General features: G+C 43.1%; 1 protein-coding gene across 1 annotated transcript in view; it reads left to right on the forward strand.

Moving 5' to 3' along the window:
* The window catches only part of LOC132834281 (dynein axonemal heavy chain 8-like), a 1,170,382-nt gene that overhangs the window by 484,449 nt on the left and 669,145 nt on the right, over positions 1-16,788 (forward strand). Inside the window, exon 25 of the mRNA XM_060853001.1 lies at positions 11,471-11,612. Coding sequence (XP_060708984.1) covers positions 11,471-11,612 — 142 coding nt within the window. The remainder of the gene's footprint in view (positions 1-11,470; positions 11,613-16,788) is intronic.

A 16,788-nucleotide genomic window follows, 5' to 3' on the forward strand; every position in this document is an offset into this window, starting at 1 on the left:
CCTCAGAGTGCCGGGGACCTGGGTTCGATTCCAGCCTTGGATGACTGTGTGGAGTTTGCACATTTTCCCTGTGTCTATGTGGGTTTCCTCTGGGTGCTTTGGTTTCTTACCACAATCCAAAGATGTGCAGGTTAGGTGAATTGGCCAAGCTAAATTGCCCATAGTGTTTGGTGCATTAGTCAGAGGAAAATGGGTCTGGGTGGATTACTCTTTGGAGGGTCAGTGTGGACTTGTTGGGCTGAAGGGCCTGTTTCTACACAGAACTATATATAGTACTCAAGTGTGGCCGCACACGTGTTTTGTACTACTGCAGCATGGTCTTGTGGCTCTGAAACTCAATCTCTCTACCAATAAAAGCTAACACACTGTATGCTTTCATAACAACACTATTAACGTGCGTGACAACTCTCAGGGATTTATGTATATAGACACTGAGATCTCTTTGCTCATCTTCGCTACCAACAAACTTACCATTAGCCCAGTACTCTGCATTCCTGTAACTCCTTCCAAAGTGAATCACCTCACACTTTTCTGCATTAACCTCTCAGCCCAACTTTGCAGTTTATCTATGTCGCTCTGTAATCTGCAACATCCTTCAGCACTATCCACAACTCCATGGACTGTAGTGTCATCCTCAAATTTACTAACCCATCCTTCTATGCCCTTATCTAGGTCATTTATACAATGACAAACAGCAATGGACCCAGATCCTTGGGACACACTACTAGTAATTGAACTCGAGGATGAACATTTCCCATCAACCACCACCCTCTGTCTTCTTTCAGCTAACCAATTTCTGATCCAATCTGCTAAGTCACCCTCAATCCCATGTCTCTGTATTTTGTGGAGAACCTTATCAAATGCCTAATTGAAATCCATATACGCCACATCAATCACTTTACCCTCATTCACCTGTTTGATCACCATCTCAAAGACCTCAACTGGCCCTTCACAGAACCGTGTTGTTTGTCCTTAACTAACTTATTCCTCTCTAGATGATTCTAAATCCTATCTCTTATGACTTTTTCCAACACTTTATCCAATACTGAAGTAAGGGTCACTGGTCTCTAATTACCAGGGTTGTCTTTACTCTCCTTCTTGAACAGGGGACAACATTTGCTATCTGCCAGTCTTCTGGCAGTATTCCTGTAGAAAATGACGACACAAAGATCAAAGCCCAAGGCTTTGAAATCTCCTCCCTGGCTTCCCAGAAAATCCTAGGATAAATCCCATCTGCCCCAGGTGACTTATCTATTTTCAAACTTTCCAGAATTGGTAACACCTCCTCCTTGTGAACCTCAATCCCGTCTGGTCCAGTAGCCTGTATCTCAGTATTCTCCTTGACAGCATTGTCTTTTTCCAGTGTGAACCAACAAAAAATATTCCCTTCTCCTCGGACTTCCCACTACTATCCTTGATTGGCCCTAATCTTTCTCGAGTAATTCTTTTATTCCTGATATACCTATAGAAAGCTTAGGGCTTTCATTGATCCTATCTGCCAAAGACTTCTTATATCCCCTCCTGGCTCTTCTTAGCTCTCTTTTTAGGTCCTTCCTGGCTAACTTGTCAAGTGCCCTAACTGATCCTTCACGTCCCATCCTAACATAAGCCGCCTTCTTCCTCGTGACAAGAAATTCAACTTCTTTCATAAACTACGGCTCCCTCACTCAATCACTTCCTGCCTGACAGGTACATATGTATCAAGGACTAGCAGTATCCTCTGCAGTTTCCCTCGCCATCCTATGCATCCTAAATCTTGCCTAATTGTATCATAATTGCCTTTCCCCCAGCAATAACTCTTGCCCTGTGGTATATACCTATCTCCTTCCATTGCTAAAGTAAACATAACCAAATTGTGATCACTGTCATAGAAGTGGTCATCTACTTCCAAAACTAACACCTGGCCGGGTTCATTACCCAGTACCAAATCCAATGTGGCCTCACCCCTTGTTGGCCCATCTACCCACTGTGTCAGGAAGCTCTGCTGCACACATTGGACAAAAACTGACCCATCTAAAGTACTCAAACTATAGTATTTCCAGTCAATATTTGGAAAGTTAAAGCCCCCATAACAACTATGCTGTTATTCTTTGTTCCTATCCAGAATTATCTTTGCTATCGTTTCTTCTATATCTCTGGAAATATTCCGAGGCTGACAGAAAACTCCCAACACAGTGATCTCTCCTTTCCTATTTCTAACCTCAGCCCATACTATCTCGGTAGATGAGTCCACAAACATCCTTTTTGCCACCGGAATACTTCCTTGACTAGCAATGCCACACCTCCCCCTCTTTTGCCATCTTCTCTATTCTTACTGAAACATCTAAATCCTGGAATGTGTAACAACCATTCCTATCCCTGCTGTATCCACATCTCTGAAATGACCACAGCACCAAAATCCCAGATACCAATCCATGCTGCAAGTTCTCCCACCTTATTCGGATGCTCCTGGCGTTGAAGTAGACACACCTTCCTGTTTGCCAGTGACCTCTTGTGATCTTGAAACCTTATTTCTGACTTGACCACTCTCAGCCTCCTGGACACTGAAGCTATAATTTAGGTTCCCACCCTTGTGCTGAATTAGTTTAAACTCTCCTGAAGAGCATTAGCAAGTTTCTCCCCAAGATATTGGTACCTCTCTGGTTCAGATGTAGACCATCCTGTTTGTAGATGTCCCACCTGCCCCAGAATGACCCCCAATTATCCAGGCATTCTAAACCCTGACTCCTGCACCATCCCTGTAGCCATGTGTTCAAATCCTCTCTCTCTCCCTATTCCTCGGCTCGCTAGCACATGACACAGGCAGCAAACCACAGATAACAATTCTGTTTGTTCTAGCACTAAGCTTCCACCCTTGCTCTCTGAATTTCTGCCATAAATCCCTATTCCTTTCCTAACTATGTCATTAGTATCTATGTATACCATGACTTGGGGTTGCTCCCCCTCCCCTTCAAGGATCCCAAAAACACAATCCGAGACATCACAAACTCTGGCACCTGGGAGGCACCACATTAACTGTGAATCTGTCCCCCTAACTGTGGAGTTCCCAATGACAAATGCTCTGCTCATCTCTCCCCTTCCCTTCTGTGCCAGAGACTTGTATCCCATGGCTTACCATTAGTATGTCGTCCCCCTCCAACAGTTTCCAAAATGATATACTTGTTATTGAGGCGAGCGGCCACAGGGGTTTCCTTTACTGCCTGCCGGTTCCCTTTCCATCCCCTGACAATAACCCATCTGCTTTTTTCTCGCACCTGCGGTGTGACTACCTCTCGTAATTCCTCTCAATCACCCCCTTTACCTCCTGAACGATCCGAAGTTTATGTAGCTCCAGCTCCAGTTCCCTAATGTGGTTTTTGAGGAGTTGGGTGCACTTCCACAGATGAAGTCACTAGTGGTGACCCTGACCTCCCACATTCTGCAGGAGGAACATTCAACTGCCTTAACCAGCATTCCCACTATTCTAAATTACCAAATCAACTGTAGAAAAATAAAGAATAAAAAAAAACTAGTTACCTTACCAATCCAGCTCACAGAACTTCTTTTTTTGATTAGAGGAGGAGGATGGGTGGGAGAAATTACCTAAGTAGTATTTTGGGTAACATAACTACCCAAATATATGACTTCATTTACTCAGTAGTCCCATGTCCGCTTCTGCTCAGTGTGCACACTGTTTATTCACAAGGTAAGTTTTAAAATCAGTGATTCACCCTTCCTGTCAGCCCCCGGTCAACATTCCCGCTCTTCCTATTGCTGAAACAAAATTGGAGGACCCTGACTCTTAAGGTAAGTTTTTAAAGCAGTGATTCACCTTCCCACCAGCCTCCGGTCGACTCTCCCGCCCTTCCTGTTACTGAAACAAAAATAAATAATGTTCCAGAAATACTCTCTAAGCGTGTTTTAAGCTCTTTACAAAAATAATCAACACCCATATGTCACTAGTTTGAAATTCAAACTCTAAAAATGATAGTATTACCTTATATTAATATGTAATATCCACAGACTTTCCATCACAAATATAGAGCAGGAAAATGTGAACGTGTCCTCTTTAACAGAAACAACGCAAAAGCAGAATATTATTCATATGGAGAGGGATTGCAGTATCCTGCAGGTCCTCATCAGCCTGACTGAGATGTGACTCCAGGTCAAGCACCTGCTTCTCAAACTCCCAAATCTTGGATTTCAGCCTCTTTGTTGCCCCCCCATGCTGACAGAAAACACAGATGTGAGCCTTGCCCATGTCTCACCATATCCAGAAGGAGGGGAGGGCCCCCGTTTCGTTCTCCAGCCAGCCCAGAAATGACGGAATGAATCCCAGAACCACTTATCCTTCATCAGAAAGTTGTTAAAGTGCCAGTATGCAGATTTTGCCATGGAGCAGAATGGAAAGAGATCCACTCACATCAACTTTTGATTGGTGAACGGTACCTGCTGCATGGAGGCTGTCAGAATAGAGGAGGCATACACCCTGGGAATGTACGAGTCCTCAATTCTAGATGATCCTAAGCCAGACCTCACAAGGTGAAGATGATGGAGATTCTGCCCCATGTCTACCAAGTAGAAGGACTGATCAGGTCCCTCAAATTCCTCACCAATGCTAAATTTGGCCAGGCAGTACTTAGGTCACTCCTCTCAAGAGCGCAATTAAAGCTCGCCTTTCACCAATAGAACTAAGAATTGAATAAGAATTCTTCCTTGAAGAAGCTCATCTACTTGGGCCCCAGCTGAGGCATGTATACATTCATGAAATGAAGCATCATGCCCCTGAACTGAACTAAACCAAACCATGAGCTGGAGGAGATAGCCTGTCACATGCTCCTTGACCAGATCTTTGACTGAAAAACTTGTGCCAACAAGATAGCCAGTCCACTGGAATTGGAGCCCAGGTGACTCATATAGATCCTCCCTGCCACTCCAGTAGTCATGTTACTCCATGTCCTAGAACAGTGTAGATTTCTTGCAGGATGGTCAACACGTACTCCTGTTCCCTGTTCTACCTCTACCATTGGGGAGAAGCTACAGAAGCTGAACACATGCACTAGCTGGTTTCGTAACAGTTTCGACCTTACTGTTCGTAGAGTACTGAATGGACTCACAAACTCCTAACATTCATCTATACCCTTGCTTTTGATTTTGCTGTGGTTTACCTATTATTTACTGATCTATGCTCCTTAACCATGTGATCTGCCTGTATTGCTCGCAAGACAAAGCTTTGAACTGTGCCTCGGTACACGTGACAATAAATACAATTCAGTTCAATTCAATTCAATCCTTGATGAATGAGAGGATGGGAAATCTGCACTGAGACTCTCTGCTGCTGCTGATGTTGAGGCTGGCTATAGGTGCTATCATAGCTAAAGTATTGTGCCACCGTCACCAGTTGACAACTTATTGAGTAAAGGAGGGACTTCCCCCCCCCAACCTTCTCGTCCCACCTCCTCCCCCCAACAACTCCTCAAGAACACTACATAGGAGGCCTTGCACTGCTTCCTCATTTCCTGTCCATGCCTGGAGTCACTGGACCGACAGAACCCAGTATTGATCCATTACCAGCTGGACTCTGTCTCAGCGATCAAGTATGGCTTACAGAGGGTCCTGGAGTTGGTCTGTGGAGGCGAGGAAGACCCTGTCCGTGAGCACCAGATCTCCCCTCACCTCATCTATTTTCATCATGCTCCCGACCAAAGCCCCGTCCTCCTGTAGTTTGCAGCCTTTGATGGCTGACATCACTACGAGTGTGAGGGTGGTCCAGGATCATCACTCAGACACACCCTTGGCTTGACTCCACCAATAGGAGTGACAGCAGGAGGATCTTCTGTAGGGATCGCTGATTACAATGTCGGACCCACTGAAGATCAGCTGGCTGGAACCCTGCTCAGCTCCTGGCACCAGGTCACTCTCCATGTCAGGGACTAGTTCCCCAGTCAGGGCAGAGATGCACAGAGGGCTACAAATGAGTGAGGAGGTCTGCTCTTTCCACCCCACCACCCAGGGCTATCTTTCCTGTAGTCGCCTGTCGGGCCAGGCTGCAGCTTGAAGCCTTCAAGGTCTAGAATAGGGGTGAGACCTTAGCAGATGCATCCACCTCACTCTCTGATGTACCCAGTCCAATCACAGGGTTCTGCACTGACAGGTTTAGGTTTGGATTACCCTCCGAAGTGGTGGGAAGGCAGGGACAGGGGTTTTCAGGAGATGCCACTACTCTCTAGCTGAAGAAGTGTCTCCACATTTCTGTTCTGAATTGCCCATATCCCTTTAAATCCTTCCTATTATGTATCCATCCAGATGCCTCTTAAATGTTGTAGTTGTACCAGACTCCACTACTTCCTTTGGCAGCTCATTCCATACATGCACCACCCTCTTGTACGAAAAGATTTCTCTGTAGCTCCCTTTTATATCTTTTCCCCTCACCTTTTACCTGTGCCATAATGAGTGCAAGGAGCTTCTAAAATATACCATAGTACAGTTACAGAGATGGAGTATTTCATCATGGGCATAACTAGAAAAATCACACTAGTATATTGGTTCAGAAAGTGGAGGATTTCCGATCCCTTTGTAGCAGTAGTTTAATTCTGCTGTTCAAGTCTAAAATAGAGAAGCCACAAACTTTCAAACACATGACCAGGATGTCTCACTTGAAATATAGGTTTAAAGTATTTTTAAAGGGGTAGCCCTTCTGCTTAATGCACTAAAATATAATCGTTCTTATAAGACCATAAGGCATAGGAGTGGAAGTAAGGCCATTCGGCCCATCGCGTCCACTCCACCATTCAATCATGGCTGATGGGCATTTCAACTCCACTTACCAGCATTCTCCCCGTAGCCCTTAATTCCTCATGACATCAAGAATCTATCAATCTCTGCCTTGAAGACATTTAGCATCCCAGCCTCCACTGCACTCTGTGGCAATGAATTCCACAGGCCCACCACTCTCTGGCTGAAGAAATGTCTCCGCATTTCTGTTCTGAATTGACCCCCTCTAATTCTAAGGTTGTGTTCATGGGTCCTAGTCTCTTCGCCTAACGGAAACAATTTCCTAATGTCCACCCTTTCCAAGCCTTGTATTATTTTGTATGTTTCTATTAAGTCTCCCCTTAATCTTCTAAACTCCAATGAATACAATCCCAGGATCCTCAGCCGTTCCTCGTGTGTTAGACTAACCATTCCAGGGACCATCCGTGTGAATCTCTGCTGGACACGTTCCAGTGCCAGTATGTCCTTCCTGGGGTGTGGGGACCAAAACTGGACACAGTACTCCAAATGGGGCCTAATCAGAGCTTTATAAAGTCTTAGTAGCACAACGCTGCTTTTATATTCCAACCCTCTTGAGATAAATGACAACATTGCATTCGCTTTCTTAATCACGGACTCAACCTGCATGTTTACCTTGAGAGAATCCTCGATTAGCACTCCCCGATTCCTTTGTACTTTGGCTTTACGAATTTTCTCACCGTTTAGAAAGTAGTCTATGCTTTTATTATTTTTTCCAAAGTGCAAGACCTTGCATTTGCTCACATTGAATTCCATCAGCCATTTCCTGGACCACTCTCCCAAACTGCCTAGATCCTTCTGTAGCCTCCCCACTTCCTCAGTACAACCTGCCTGTCCACCTAACTTTGTATCATCGGCAAATTTCGCTAGAATGCCCCCAGTCCTTTCATCCAGATCATTAATATATAACGTGAACACTGAACCCTGCGGGACACCGCTTGTCACGACTGCCATTCCGAAAAAGAACCTTTTATCCCAACTCTCTGCCTTCTGTCAGACAGACAATCCTCAATCCATACCAGTAGCTCACCTCGAACACCATGGGTCCTCACCTTGCTCAGCAGCCTCCCATGTGGCACCTTATCAAAGGCCTTTTGGAAGTCTAGATAGACCACATCCACTGGGTTTCCCTGGTCTAACTTACTTGTCACCTCTTCAAAGAATTCCAACAGGTTTGTCAGACATAACCTGCACTTACTAAATCCATGTTGACTTGTTCTAATCAGACTCTGCTCTTCCAAGAATTTAGAAACCTCATCTTTAATGATGGATTCTAGAATTTTACCAACAACCGAGGTTAGGCTAATTGGCCTATAATTTTCTATCTTTTGTCTTGATCCTTTCTTGAACAAGGGGGTTACAACAGCGATCTTCCAATCATCCAGGACTTTCCCTGACTCCAGTGACTTTTGAAAAATCTCAACCAATGCCTCCGCTATTTCCTCAGCCACCTCTCTCAAAACTCTAGGATGTATCCCATCAGGGCCAGGAGATTTATCAATTTTAAGACCTTTTAGCTTTTCTAGCACTATCTCTTTTGTAATGGCAACCATACTCAACTCAGCCCCCTGACTCCCTTTAATTGTTGGGATATTACTCATGTCTTCCACTGTGAAGACTGACGCAAAGTACTTGTTAAGTTCTCCTGCTATTTCCTTATTTCTCATCACTAGGCTTCCAGCATCAGTTTGAAGTGGCCCAATGTCTACTTTTGCCTGTCGTTTGTTTCTTATGTATTGAAAGAAACTTTTACTATCATTTCTAATATTACTGGCTAGCCTATCTTCATATTTGATCCTCTCCTTCCTTATTTCTTATCCTCTGTTTGTTTTTGTAGTCTTCCCAATCTTCTGATTTCCCACTGCTTTTGGCCACTTTATAGGACCCCTTTTTTTCTTTAATACATTTCCTGACTTCCTTTGTCAGCCATGGCTGTCTAATCCCTCCCCGTATAATCTTTCTTTTCTTGGTGATGAATCTCTGCACAGTGTCCTCAATTATACCCACAAACTCCTGCCATTGTTGCTCTACTGTCTTCCCCGCTAGGCTCTGCTTCCAATCTATTTTTGTCAGTTCTTCTCTCATGCCCTCATAATTACCTTTATTTAACTGTAACACCATTACATCCGATTTTGTCTTCTCTCTTTCAAACTGCAGACTGAACTCTACCATATTATGATCACTCCTTCCTAAGGGTTCCCTTACTTTAAGATCTTTTATAAAGTCTGGTTCGTTACAAAACACTAGGCCCAAAATAGCCTGCTCCCTTGTGGGCTCCATGACAAGCTGTTCCAAAAAGCCATCCTGTAAGCATTCCATGAATTCCCTTTCTTTGGATCCACTGGCAACATTATTTACCCAGTCCACCTGCATACTGAAGTCTCCCATGATCACTGTGACCTTGCCTTTCTGACATGTCTTCTCTATTTCCTGGTACATGTTGCGCCCCTGATCCTGACCACTGTTAGGAGGTCTGTGCATAACTCCCATTATGGTTTTTTTGCTTTTGTGGTTCCTCAATTCCATCCACACAGAGTCCACATCATCCGATGCTATGTCATTCAGTGCCATAGGTTTAATTTTGTTCTTAACTAACAAGGCAACCCCACCCCCTCTGCCCACCTCCCTGTCTTTTCGATAAGTTGAAAATCCTTGGAGGTTTAACTGCTAGTCCTGACCCCCCTGCAACCATGTCTCTGTGATGCCTACCACATCATAATCATTCACTATGATCTGTGCCATTAGTTCATCTGCTTTGTTATGAATGCTTCAAGCATTCAGGTAAAGTGCCTTAATGCTAACTTTATCGTTAGAGATATTGGAAGTCATAAGATATCCTAGGTTATCCTTCCTTTTTGCTGCATTCCCAGTCTGCCTCGAGTTTAGATCCGCCTGCAGATATGCTATCCTGTTGCTTATCTTTCCAGTTAACTCCATACTCCCTGTTGCTTTCACTTTCCCTTCCCCCCAACTCAGAAGTTTAAAGTCCTACTGACCACCCTATTTATCCTCTTCGCTAGAACATTGGTACCTGATTGGTTCAGGTGGAGACCATCCCAACTGTACAGATCCCCCCGTTCCAAAACTGATGCCAGTGCCCCATGAAGTGGAATCCCTCTTTTCCACACCAATCCCTTAGCCATGTGTTTCCTTCCCTAATTTTCTTGTCCCTGTGCCAATTGGCACGTGGCTCGGGCAGTAATCTGGAGATTATGACCCTTGAGGACCTGTACTTCAATTTCCTTCCTAGTGCTTCATAATCCCCAAACAGGTCCTCCACCCTAGTTTTGCCTATGTTGTTAGTACCAATATGGACCACATCAACTGGATCCTCCCCCTCCTGCTCCAATATCCTTTCAAGTCGGTCGGAGATGTCCTGCACCCTGGCACCGGGCAGGCAACACACCACGCGAGACTCCCGATCAGGCTTGCAAAGGATACTATCTGTCCCCCTAATTATAGAATCCCCTATAACCACTACTTGTCTATTTGCTCCCCCCTCTTGAATGGCCTTCTGCACCATGGTGCCGTGGTCAGCTGACTCATCCTGTCCAGAGCCCTTTTCCTCATTCGTACAGGGAGCAAGAATCTCATACCTGTTGGACAAGGTCAAGGGCTGAGGCTCCTTCACTCCTGAACTCAGGTTCCCCCTACCTGCCTCACTTACAGTCACATTCTGATGTCCCTGATCACAAGCTGAATGTGAATTACTTAATCTCCCAGGTGTGACTGCCTCCTGAAACAAAGCATCCAGGTAACTCTCCCCCTCCCGGATGTGCCGCAGTGTTTGAAGCTCAGATTCCAGATCATCAACTCTGATCCGGAGTTCTTCCAGCAACCAACACTTGCTGCAGATGTGGTCACTGCCATTCACAATGGGATCAGCCAGCTCCCACATCAGACAGCTACAGCACATCAGCTGCCCAGCCATCTCTGCTTAGTTAATTACTTTGTTAATTTGTACAGGTTTGAGTTAAAATACTTTCTGATACCTCTCTGCTATAGTCTTTTCCTAAAAAAGAATTAATAGAATTACAAAAAAAGTAAATTTTTAACCAGTCACTGGTAAAGAAATAGAAAATCCTTACCTTAAAAAACCAGAGTACTTAAGGAGGTTAGAGGAGGAGGGTGGGTGGCCTCGGGTTTAGTCGCCTTCCTGATTTATATACTCACTGCTTTCCTTCCCGCCTGCCCTCTGGTCTTCGTCACTTCCCTCTACTTCTCTCACTGCCCGCTACCGGTAAGTACTGTATTAAAACAAACTGTATTACCTTAGCTGTAGTCTTCCGGGTTCGTTTATACTCAGCCACTGCTCCCACTCAAAAATCAAGGTTTTTTGTTGCCTCCTCTCATAGATAGCTGTAAGAATGATTTGAAGCCCTTTCAGAACTGCTACTCAGTCACATCTCACCATTAATGTTTGTTCAGTTTCAGCAAGAATTGTTGAAAATGATTTTCAACTTTTCAATCCATTTAAATTGATTTATAGAAGGCCCATTGCCCAACGATTGATCCTTCACACCATTGTGTAATTAGATAAGGTATCAATGCTTTATTTATTGATTCAATTTTTTTAATGCAGTGATTGAGAGTGGTGCCTTACAAATATATGCTTTCAGAATTATTCTGGGTTAAGGTAAGTACTTCTTGAAGATCGATAATGTTTTTAATAAATTTATGTTTATGATTCTGGGTGCAGGTTATGTTACCAAATCTGGATGACATTCAACATGGTATAAACCGAACTATCCAGATGATTTTGGAAGTGAGCCGTAAGGTGCAACACTGGAGGCATTCAAAAAGTCGTTTAGAAAGTGTTTATGAAGCCCAGAATGCAGTTGGTGAGTGTTAGCTTGGAAAGCAGCAAAGACATGAGATTTTTAAAGCTAGTGACTTGTTTGTTATATATTCTTGATCTCACCTGTGAAATCAAAAACTTTAAGACAAGAGAGGGAGAGAATAAACATTACTTTGACCCCTATTTTCAAATCAGTATTATTTGCATATTGCAAGTTATGTTTGAATTGTTTTTTCTTCATTGTCTCCCTGGTTTGTAAGCTTACATATAAATTTGCAAATTAATACTGGTATAAACAAATATTATACCAACTATAGATATAAACAGTTCATATAACATTTTTAGTATAAGTGGATACTTACAATAATGTTTCCAATCATGGATTGTCTTGATATAATTTTATTTCAAACCATTGGCATACACACTACTAACTAAAAGTCTAATTCCTTTTTAAATCCTCCTAATGCAAATGGACTAACAAATAGGGAAATAACTGATTGGCGAAAGTGGAAAAATCTGGGAAGTCAGTTCAGTTCTCTTTGTTTCCCGATTCTGATGTTGAGCCAATTCTTCTTTAGCTCGCTAGGGCTTGGTGTTCAGTTGTCTTTGTTAGGAAATATCTACTGTTTGTAAGAAGTACTAAGTGACTGATTTACTTGGAAAATGTCCCTGACTTATCAATTCAAGCATCACAGCAATTGCTGCAGGAATGATTTTCTTGATTTTCTTCAAGTTTAAACTGAATATTTTTTTACTGCAAAGAACCGCAGTGTCTGCTGGGAAGAATAACTCTTCTGTCTTCCTCTGTATGGGTTTCTGTGTTTCGGTCATGTGTTTCCACAAGACCATGCGACATAGGAACCAAGTAGGCCGTTCAGCTCATTGAATTTGTTTCACCGTTCAATAGGAATCCTCAATTCCACTTTGCTGCCTTTTCCCTGTAACCCTTGATTTCCTCACTGATTAAAAAATTGTCTCTCTCAACCTTGATTATAATAATCCAAACTCAACAGCCCTCTGTTGTAAAGAGTTCCACATATTTCCTACGCTTCATGTTCTCACCTGCTCAGTAAGCCTCAAACCAATCAGCTTCACTTGTAAACTGCTCATTGGCTGGCCCCTGAACACCTGCGTGTTGCAGGAATCCACTGCCACAAAACACAGAGTTCACAATAGGTTTTACATTTCTTGCTGCGATATTAAGCAGCCATCCTGGTAAATAGCTGCTTCCTTTTAAAAAAATTTCTCATTGCATTCTAATTTATTAAGACAAGCAAGCAACTCTAACTAATGAAACCAAACAACAGAGTTCATGCTTTGTTATGACAGCATTGTTCTCAACCCTGAAAATTACAATGAGGATATGAACATTGGATGTCCAATCTAGCACTGCTCTCCTAACACACAAGTAAATAAAAGCAAAGCATTGTGTATGCTGCAATTCTGAAATAAAACAGCAAATACTGGAAAAATACAACAGGTCTGGCAGCATTTGTGGAGAGAGAAATAGAGTTAACATTCTGAGCCCAATATACTATCTTATTCCTCACCAGAAGTGGCAATTGGTGAAATTTTACACCATTTTTAATCACTAATATAGTGCCCAAAATCTCTTCTCCCAGGCAAGGGCATCCATAAAGCCACTGATGATGCAGTTTTCAAAAATATTTTTCAGAAAGAATACAAGATTCTACCTGGGGTAACTAACATTTTACAGTGTGGCATCTGAGTGTTGCGATTGTAATGAGGGCAGCCAAGTGGACCTCATAGAATATGAGTTCCTGAACTGGGCCTGTTAACCCGGTCCAAATAGGGATGTCCTGGCTGGCAGATATAAACAGGAGTGTCCGAGGATCTGTTCACTCTGAGAGCTGAATCTGAGGAAGCCAAATCAGTGTCAAGGACTTTCCACATGTAAGTAAGAAATGGCTTGTTGATGGGATACCAGCCTCTGTGACATTATTTCAAGAAGCAAGAGTGGAAGTCACATGAGAAAACATTAATGTGACCAGGTTTGAGACTGCTACAAGACAAAAGCTTTATTATGCACAGGATCATAAGCAATGAATTACAGGATTGTATGCAATGAATGACAGTATGACAAGTTTTCAGGAGAACTATAAAACAGATAAATGATAGGCTGTGCAAACTCTGCACAGGCTGAGGAAAGCCCACCTCCCCTCTCCCATCCTCACACATTCGACAGAGGGTGCATTGAGAGTACCAAAGCTACTACTTCACTGCCTGGTTCAGGAATTTCACTGTCTTGGATCGTAAGACCCTACAACAGATAGTGAGGACAGCTGAGAAGATCATCGGAGTCTCTCTCCCCTCCATTACAGACATTTACTCCACACGCTGCATCCGAAAGGCTAAGGGCATTGTGGAAGACCCTACACACCCCTCACTCAAACTCTTCTTCTTCCTGCCATCTGGCAGAAGATACCAGAACATTCAGTCTGTCACAGCCAATCTGTGCAACAGTTTCTTCCCCTAAGCCATCAGGCTCCTTAACACAATTTGATCAGACTATTTCCCATCTGAAATTCATTGCATGACTTCAAACTGCTGCTAGAAAAGTGTCTATTATTTATCATTCTTTGATGACACTATAACTTGTGTGTTTTGCACTTCTAATGCATTTAATGCCATGTGCAAGTGTGCAGTTTGTGCCGTCCATCTTGCACCCTCAGTCCTGGAGGAAAGCTCATTTTTACTGTATCACTTGTATGTGGTAGAAAGGACAAATTAAAAAGCTCCTGTATTTTACTCAAAAGCATGATGATATTAGCTCATACCTCACTATTAAAGCAATAGTTATGAGATAATGTAGTTAGGTTTAAAATCCTGAATTTTAAAATGCCAATTCATTTTAAAACTTAGAGGATTTTTTTTAACAGTTTTGAACAAGATGTAGATGTCCAGAAAATCAAGAGCATGAAATTTCTCTTAAGACCATAAGGCATAGGAGTAGAAATAAGGCCATTCAGCCCATTGAGTCCACTCCGCCATTTAATCATGGCTGATGGGTATTTCAGCTCCATTTACCCATACTCTCCGCATCGCGCTTCATTCCTTGCAAGATCAAGAATTTATTAATCTCTGCCTTGAAGACATTTAACATCCCAGCTTCTACTGTGCTCCATGGTAATGAATTCCATAGGCCCAGCATTCTCTGACTGAAGAAATGTCTCCTCATTTCCGTTCTAAATTGACCCCCTCTAATTCTAGTTCTAGTCTCCCTGCCTTATGGAAACAACTTCCCAGCGTACACCCTTTCTAAGCCATGCACTATCTTGTAAGTTCTTTTAGATCTCCCCTCAACCATCTAAACTCTAATGAATACAATTGCAGTATCCTCAGCTGTTCATCATATGTCAGGCTGACCATTCCAGGGATCATCCGTGTGAATCTCCGGTGGACACACTCCAGTGCCAGTATGTCCTTCCTGAGGTGTGGGGCCCAAACTTAGACACAGTATTCTATGTGGGGCTTAACTAGAGCTTTATAAAGTTTCAGAAGCACATTGCTGCTTTTATATTCCAACCCTCTTGAGATAAATGACGTCTTTCCATTTGCTTTCTTTCTTAATCACAGACTCAACCTGCAAGTTAACCTTGATGAGAATCCTGGACTAGCACTCCCAGATCCCTTTGTACTTTGGCTTCATGAATTTTCTCACTATTTAGAAAATAGTCCATGTCTGTATTATTTTTTCCAAAGTGCAAAGACCTCACATTTGCTCACGTTGATTTTCATCAGCCATTTCCTGGACCATTCTCCTAAACTGTCTAAATCTTTCTGCAGCCACCCCACCTCCTCAGTACCACCTGCCTGCCTACCTAATTTCATATCATCGGTGAACTTCACCAGTATGCCCCCAGTCCCTTCATCCATATCATTAATATATAACGTGAACAGTTGCATCCCCAACACTGAACCGTGCGAGACATCACTTGTCACTGGCCGCCATTCTGAAAAGGAACCTTTTATCCCAACGCTCTGCCTTCTGTCAGACAGCCAATCCTCAATCCGTGCCAGTAGCTCACCTCGAACACCATGGGCCCTCACCTAACTCAGCAGCCTCTCCTGAGGCACCTTATCAAAGGCCTTTTGGAAGTCTAGATAGATAATATCCACTGGGTTTCCTGGTTTAACCTACTTGTTATCTCTTCAAGAATTTCTAACAGGTTTGTCAGGCACGACCTCCACTTACTAAATCCATGCTGATTGCTCTAATCCGACTCTGTACTTCGAAGAATTTAGAAATCTTATCCTTAACAATGGATTCTAGAATTTTACCAACAACCAAGGTTAGGCCTATAATTTTCCATCTTTTGTCTTGATCCTTTCTTGAACAAAAGGGTTATAACAACTATTTTCTGGGGCTTTCCCTGACTCCAGTGACGTTTGAAAGATCACAACCAATGCCTCTTCCATTTCCTCAGCCAACTCCCTCAGAACTCTAGGATGTTGGCGCCAGGGGATTTATCAATTTTTAGACTTTTTAGCTTTTCTTTCACTTTCTATTTTGTAATGGCTACCATACTCAACTCTGCTCCCTGACTCTCCCTGATTGTTGGGACATTACTCATGTCTTCCACTGTGAGGACTGACGCAAAGTACTTATTAAGTTCTTCAGCTATTTCCTTATCTCCCAGCACTAGCCTTCCAGCATCAGTTTGGAACAGCCCAATGTCTACTTTTGCATCTCGTTTGTTTCTTATCTTTTACTATCATTTCTAATATAACTGGCTAGCCTACCTTCATATTTGATCCTCTCCTTCTTTATCTCTCCCTTTGTTATCTGCTGTTTGTTTTTGTAGCCTTCCTAATCTTCTGATTTCCCAGTCCCCTTGGCCATGTTAAAGGCTCTCTCTTTTTCTTTGATACATTTCCTGACTTTCTTTGTCAACCATAGCTGTCTAATTCCATCTGTGCTCCCCACCCCCACCCCCCCACTTCAGATAATCTTGCTTTTCTTTGGGATGAACCTTTGTACTGTGTCCTCAATTATACCCAGAGACTCCTGCCATTGTTGCTCTACTGTCTTCCCCGCTAGGCTCTGCTTCCCGTTGATCTTCATCAGTTCATCTCTCGTGCTCCTGTAACTGTAACACCATTACATCCAATTTTGCCTTCTCTCTTTCAAACTGCAGGCTGGACTCTGCCATATTATGATCGCTGCCTCCTAAGTGTTCCCTTACTTTAAAATCTTT

Source organism: Hemiscyllium ocellatum, chromosome 3 (genome assembly GCF_020745735.1).
Source record: "Hemiscyllium ocellatum isolate sHemOce1 chromosome 3, sHemOce1.pat.X.cur, whole genome shotgun sequence".
NCBI lineage: Eukaryota > Metazoa > Chordata > Chondrichthyes > Orectolobiformes > Hemiscylliidae > Hemiscyllium > Hemiscyllium ocellatum.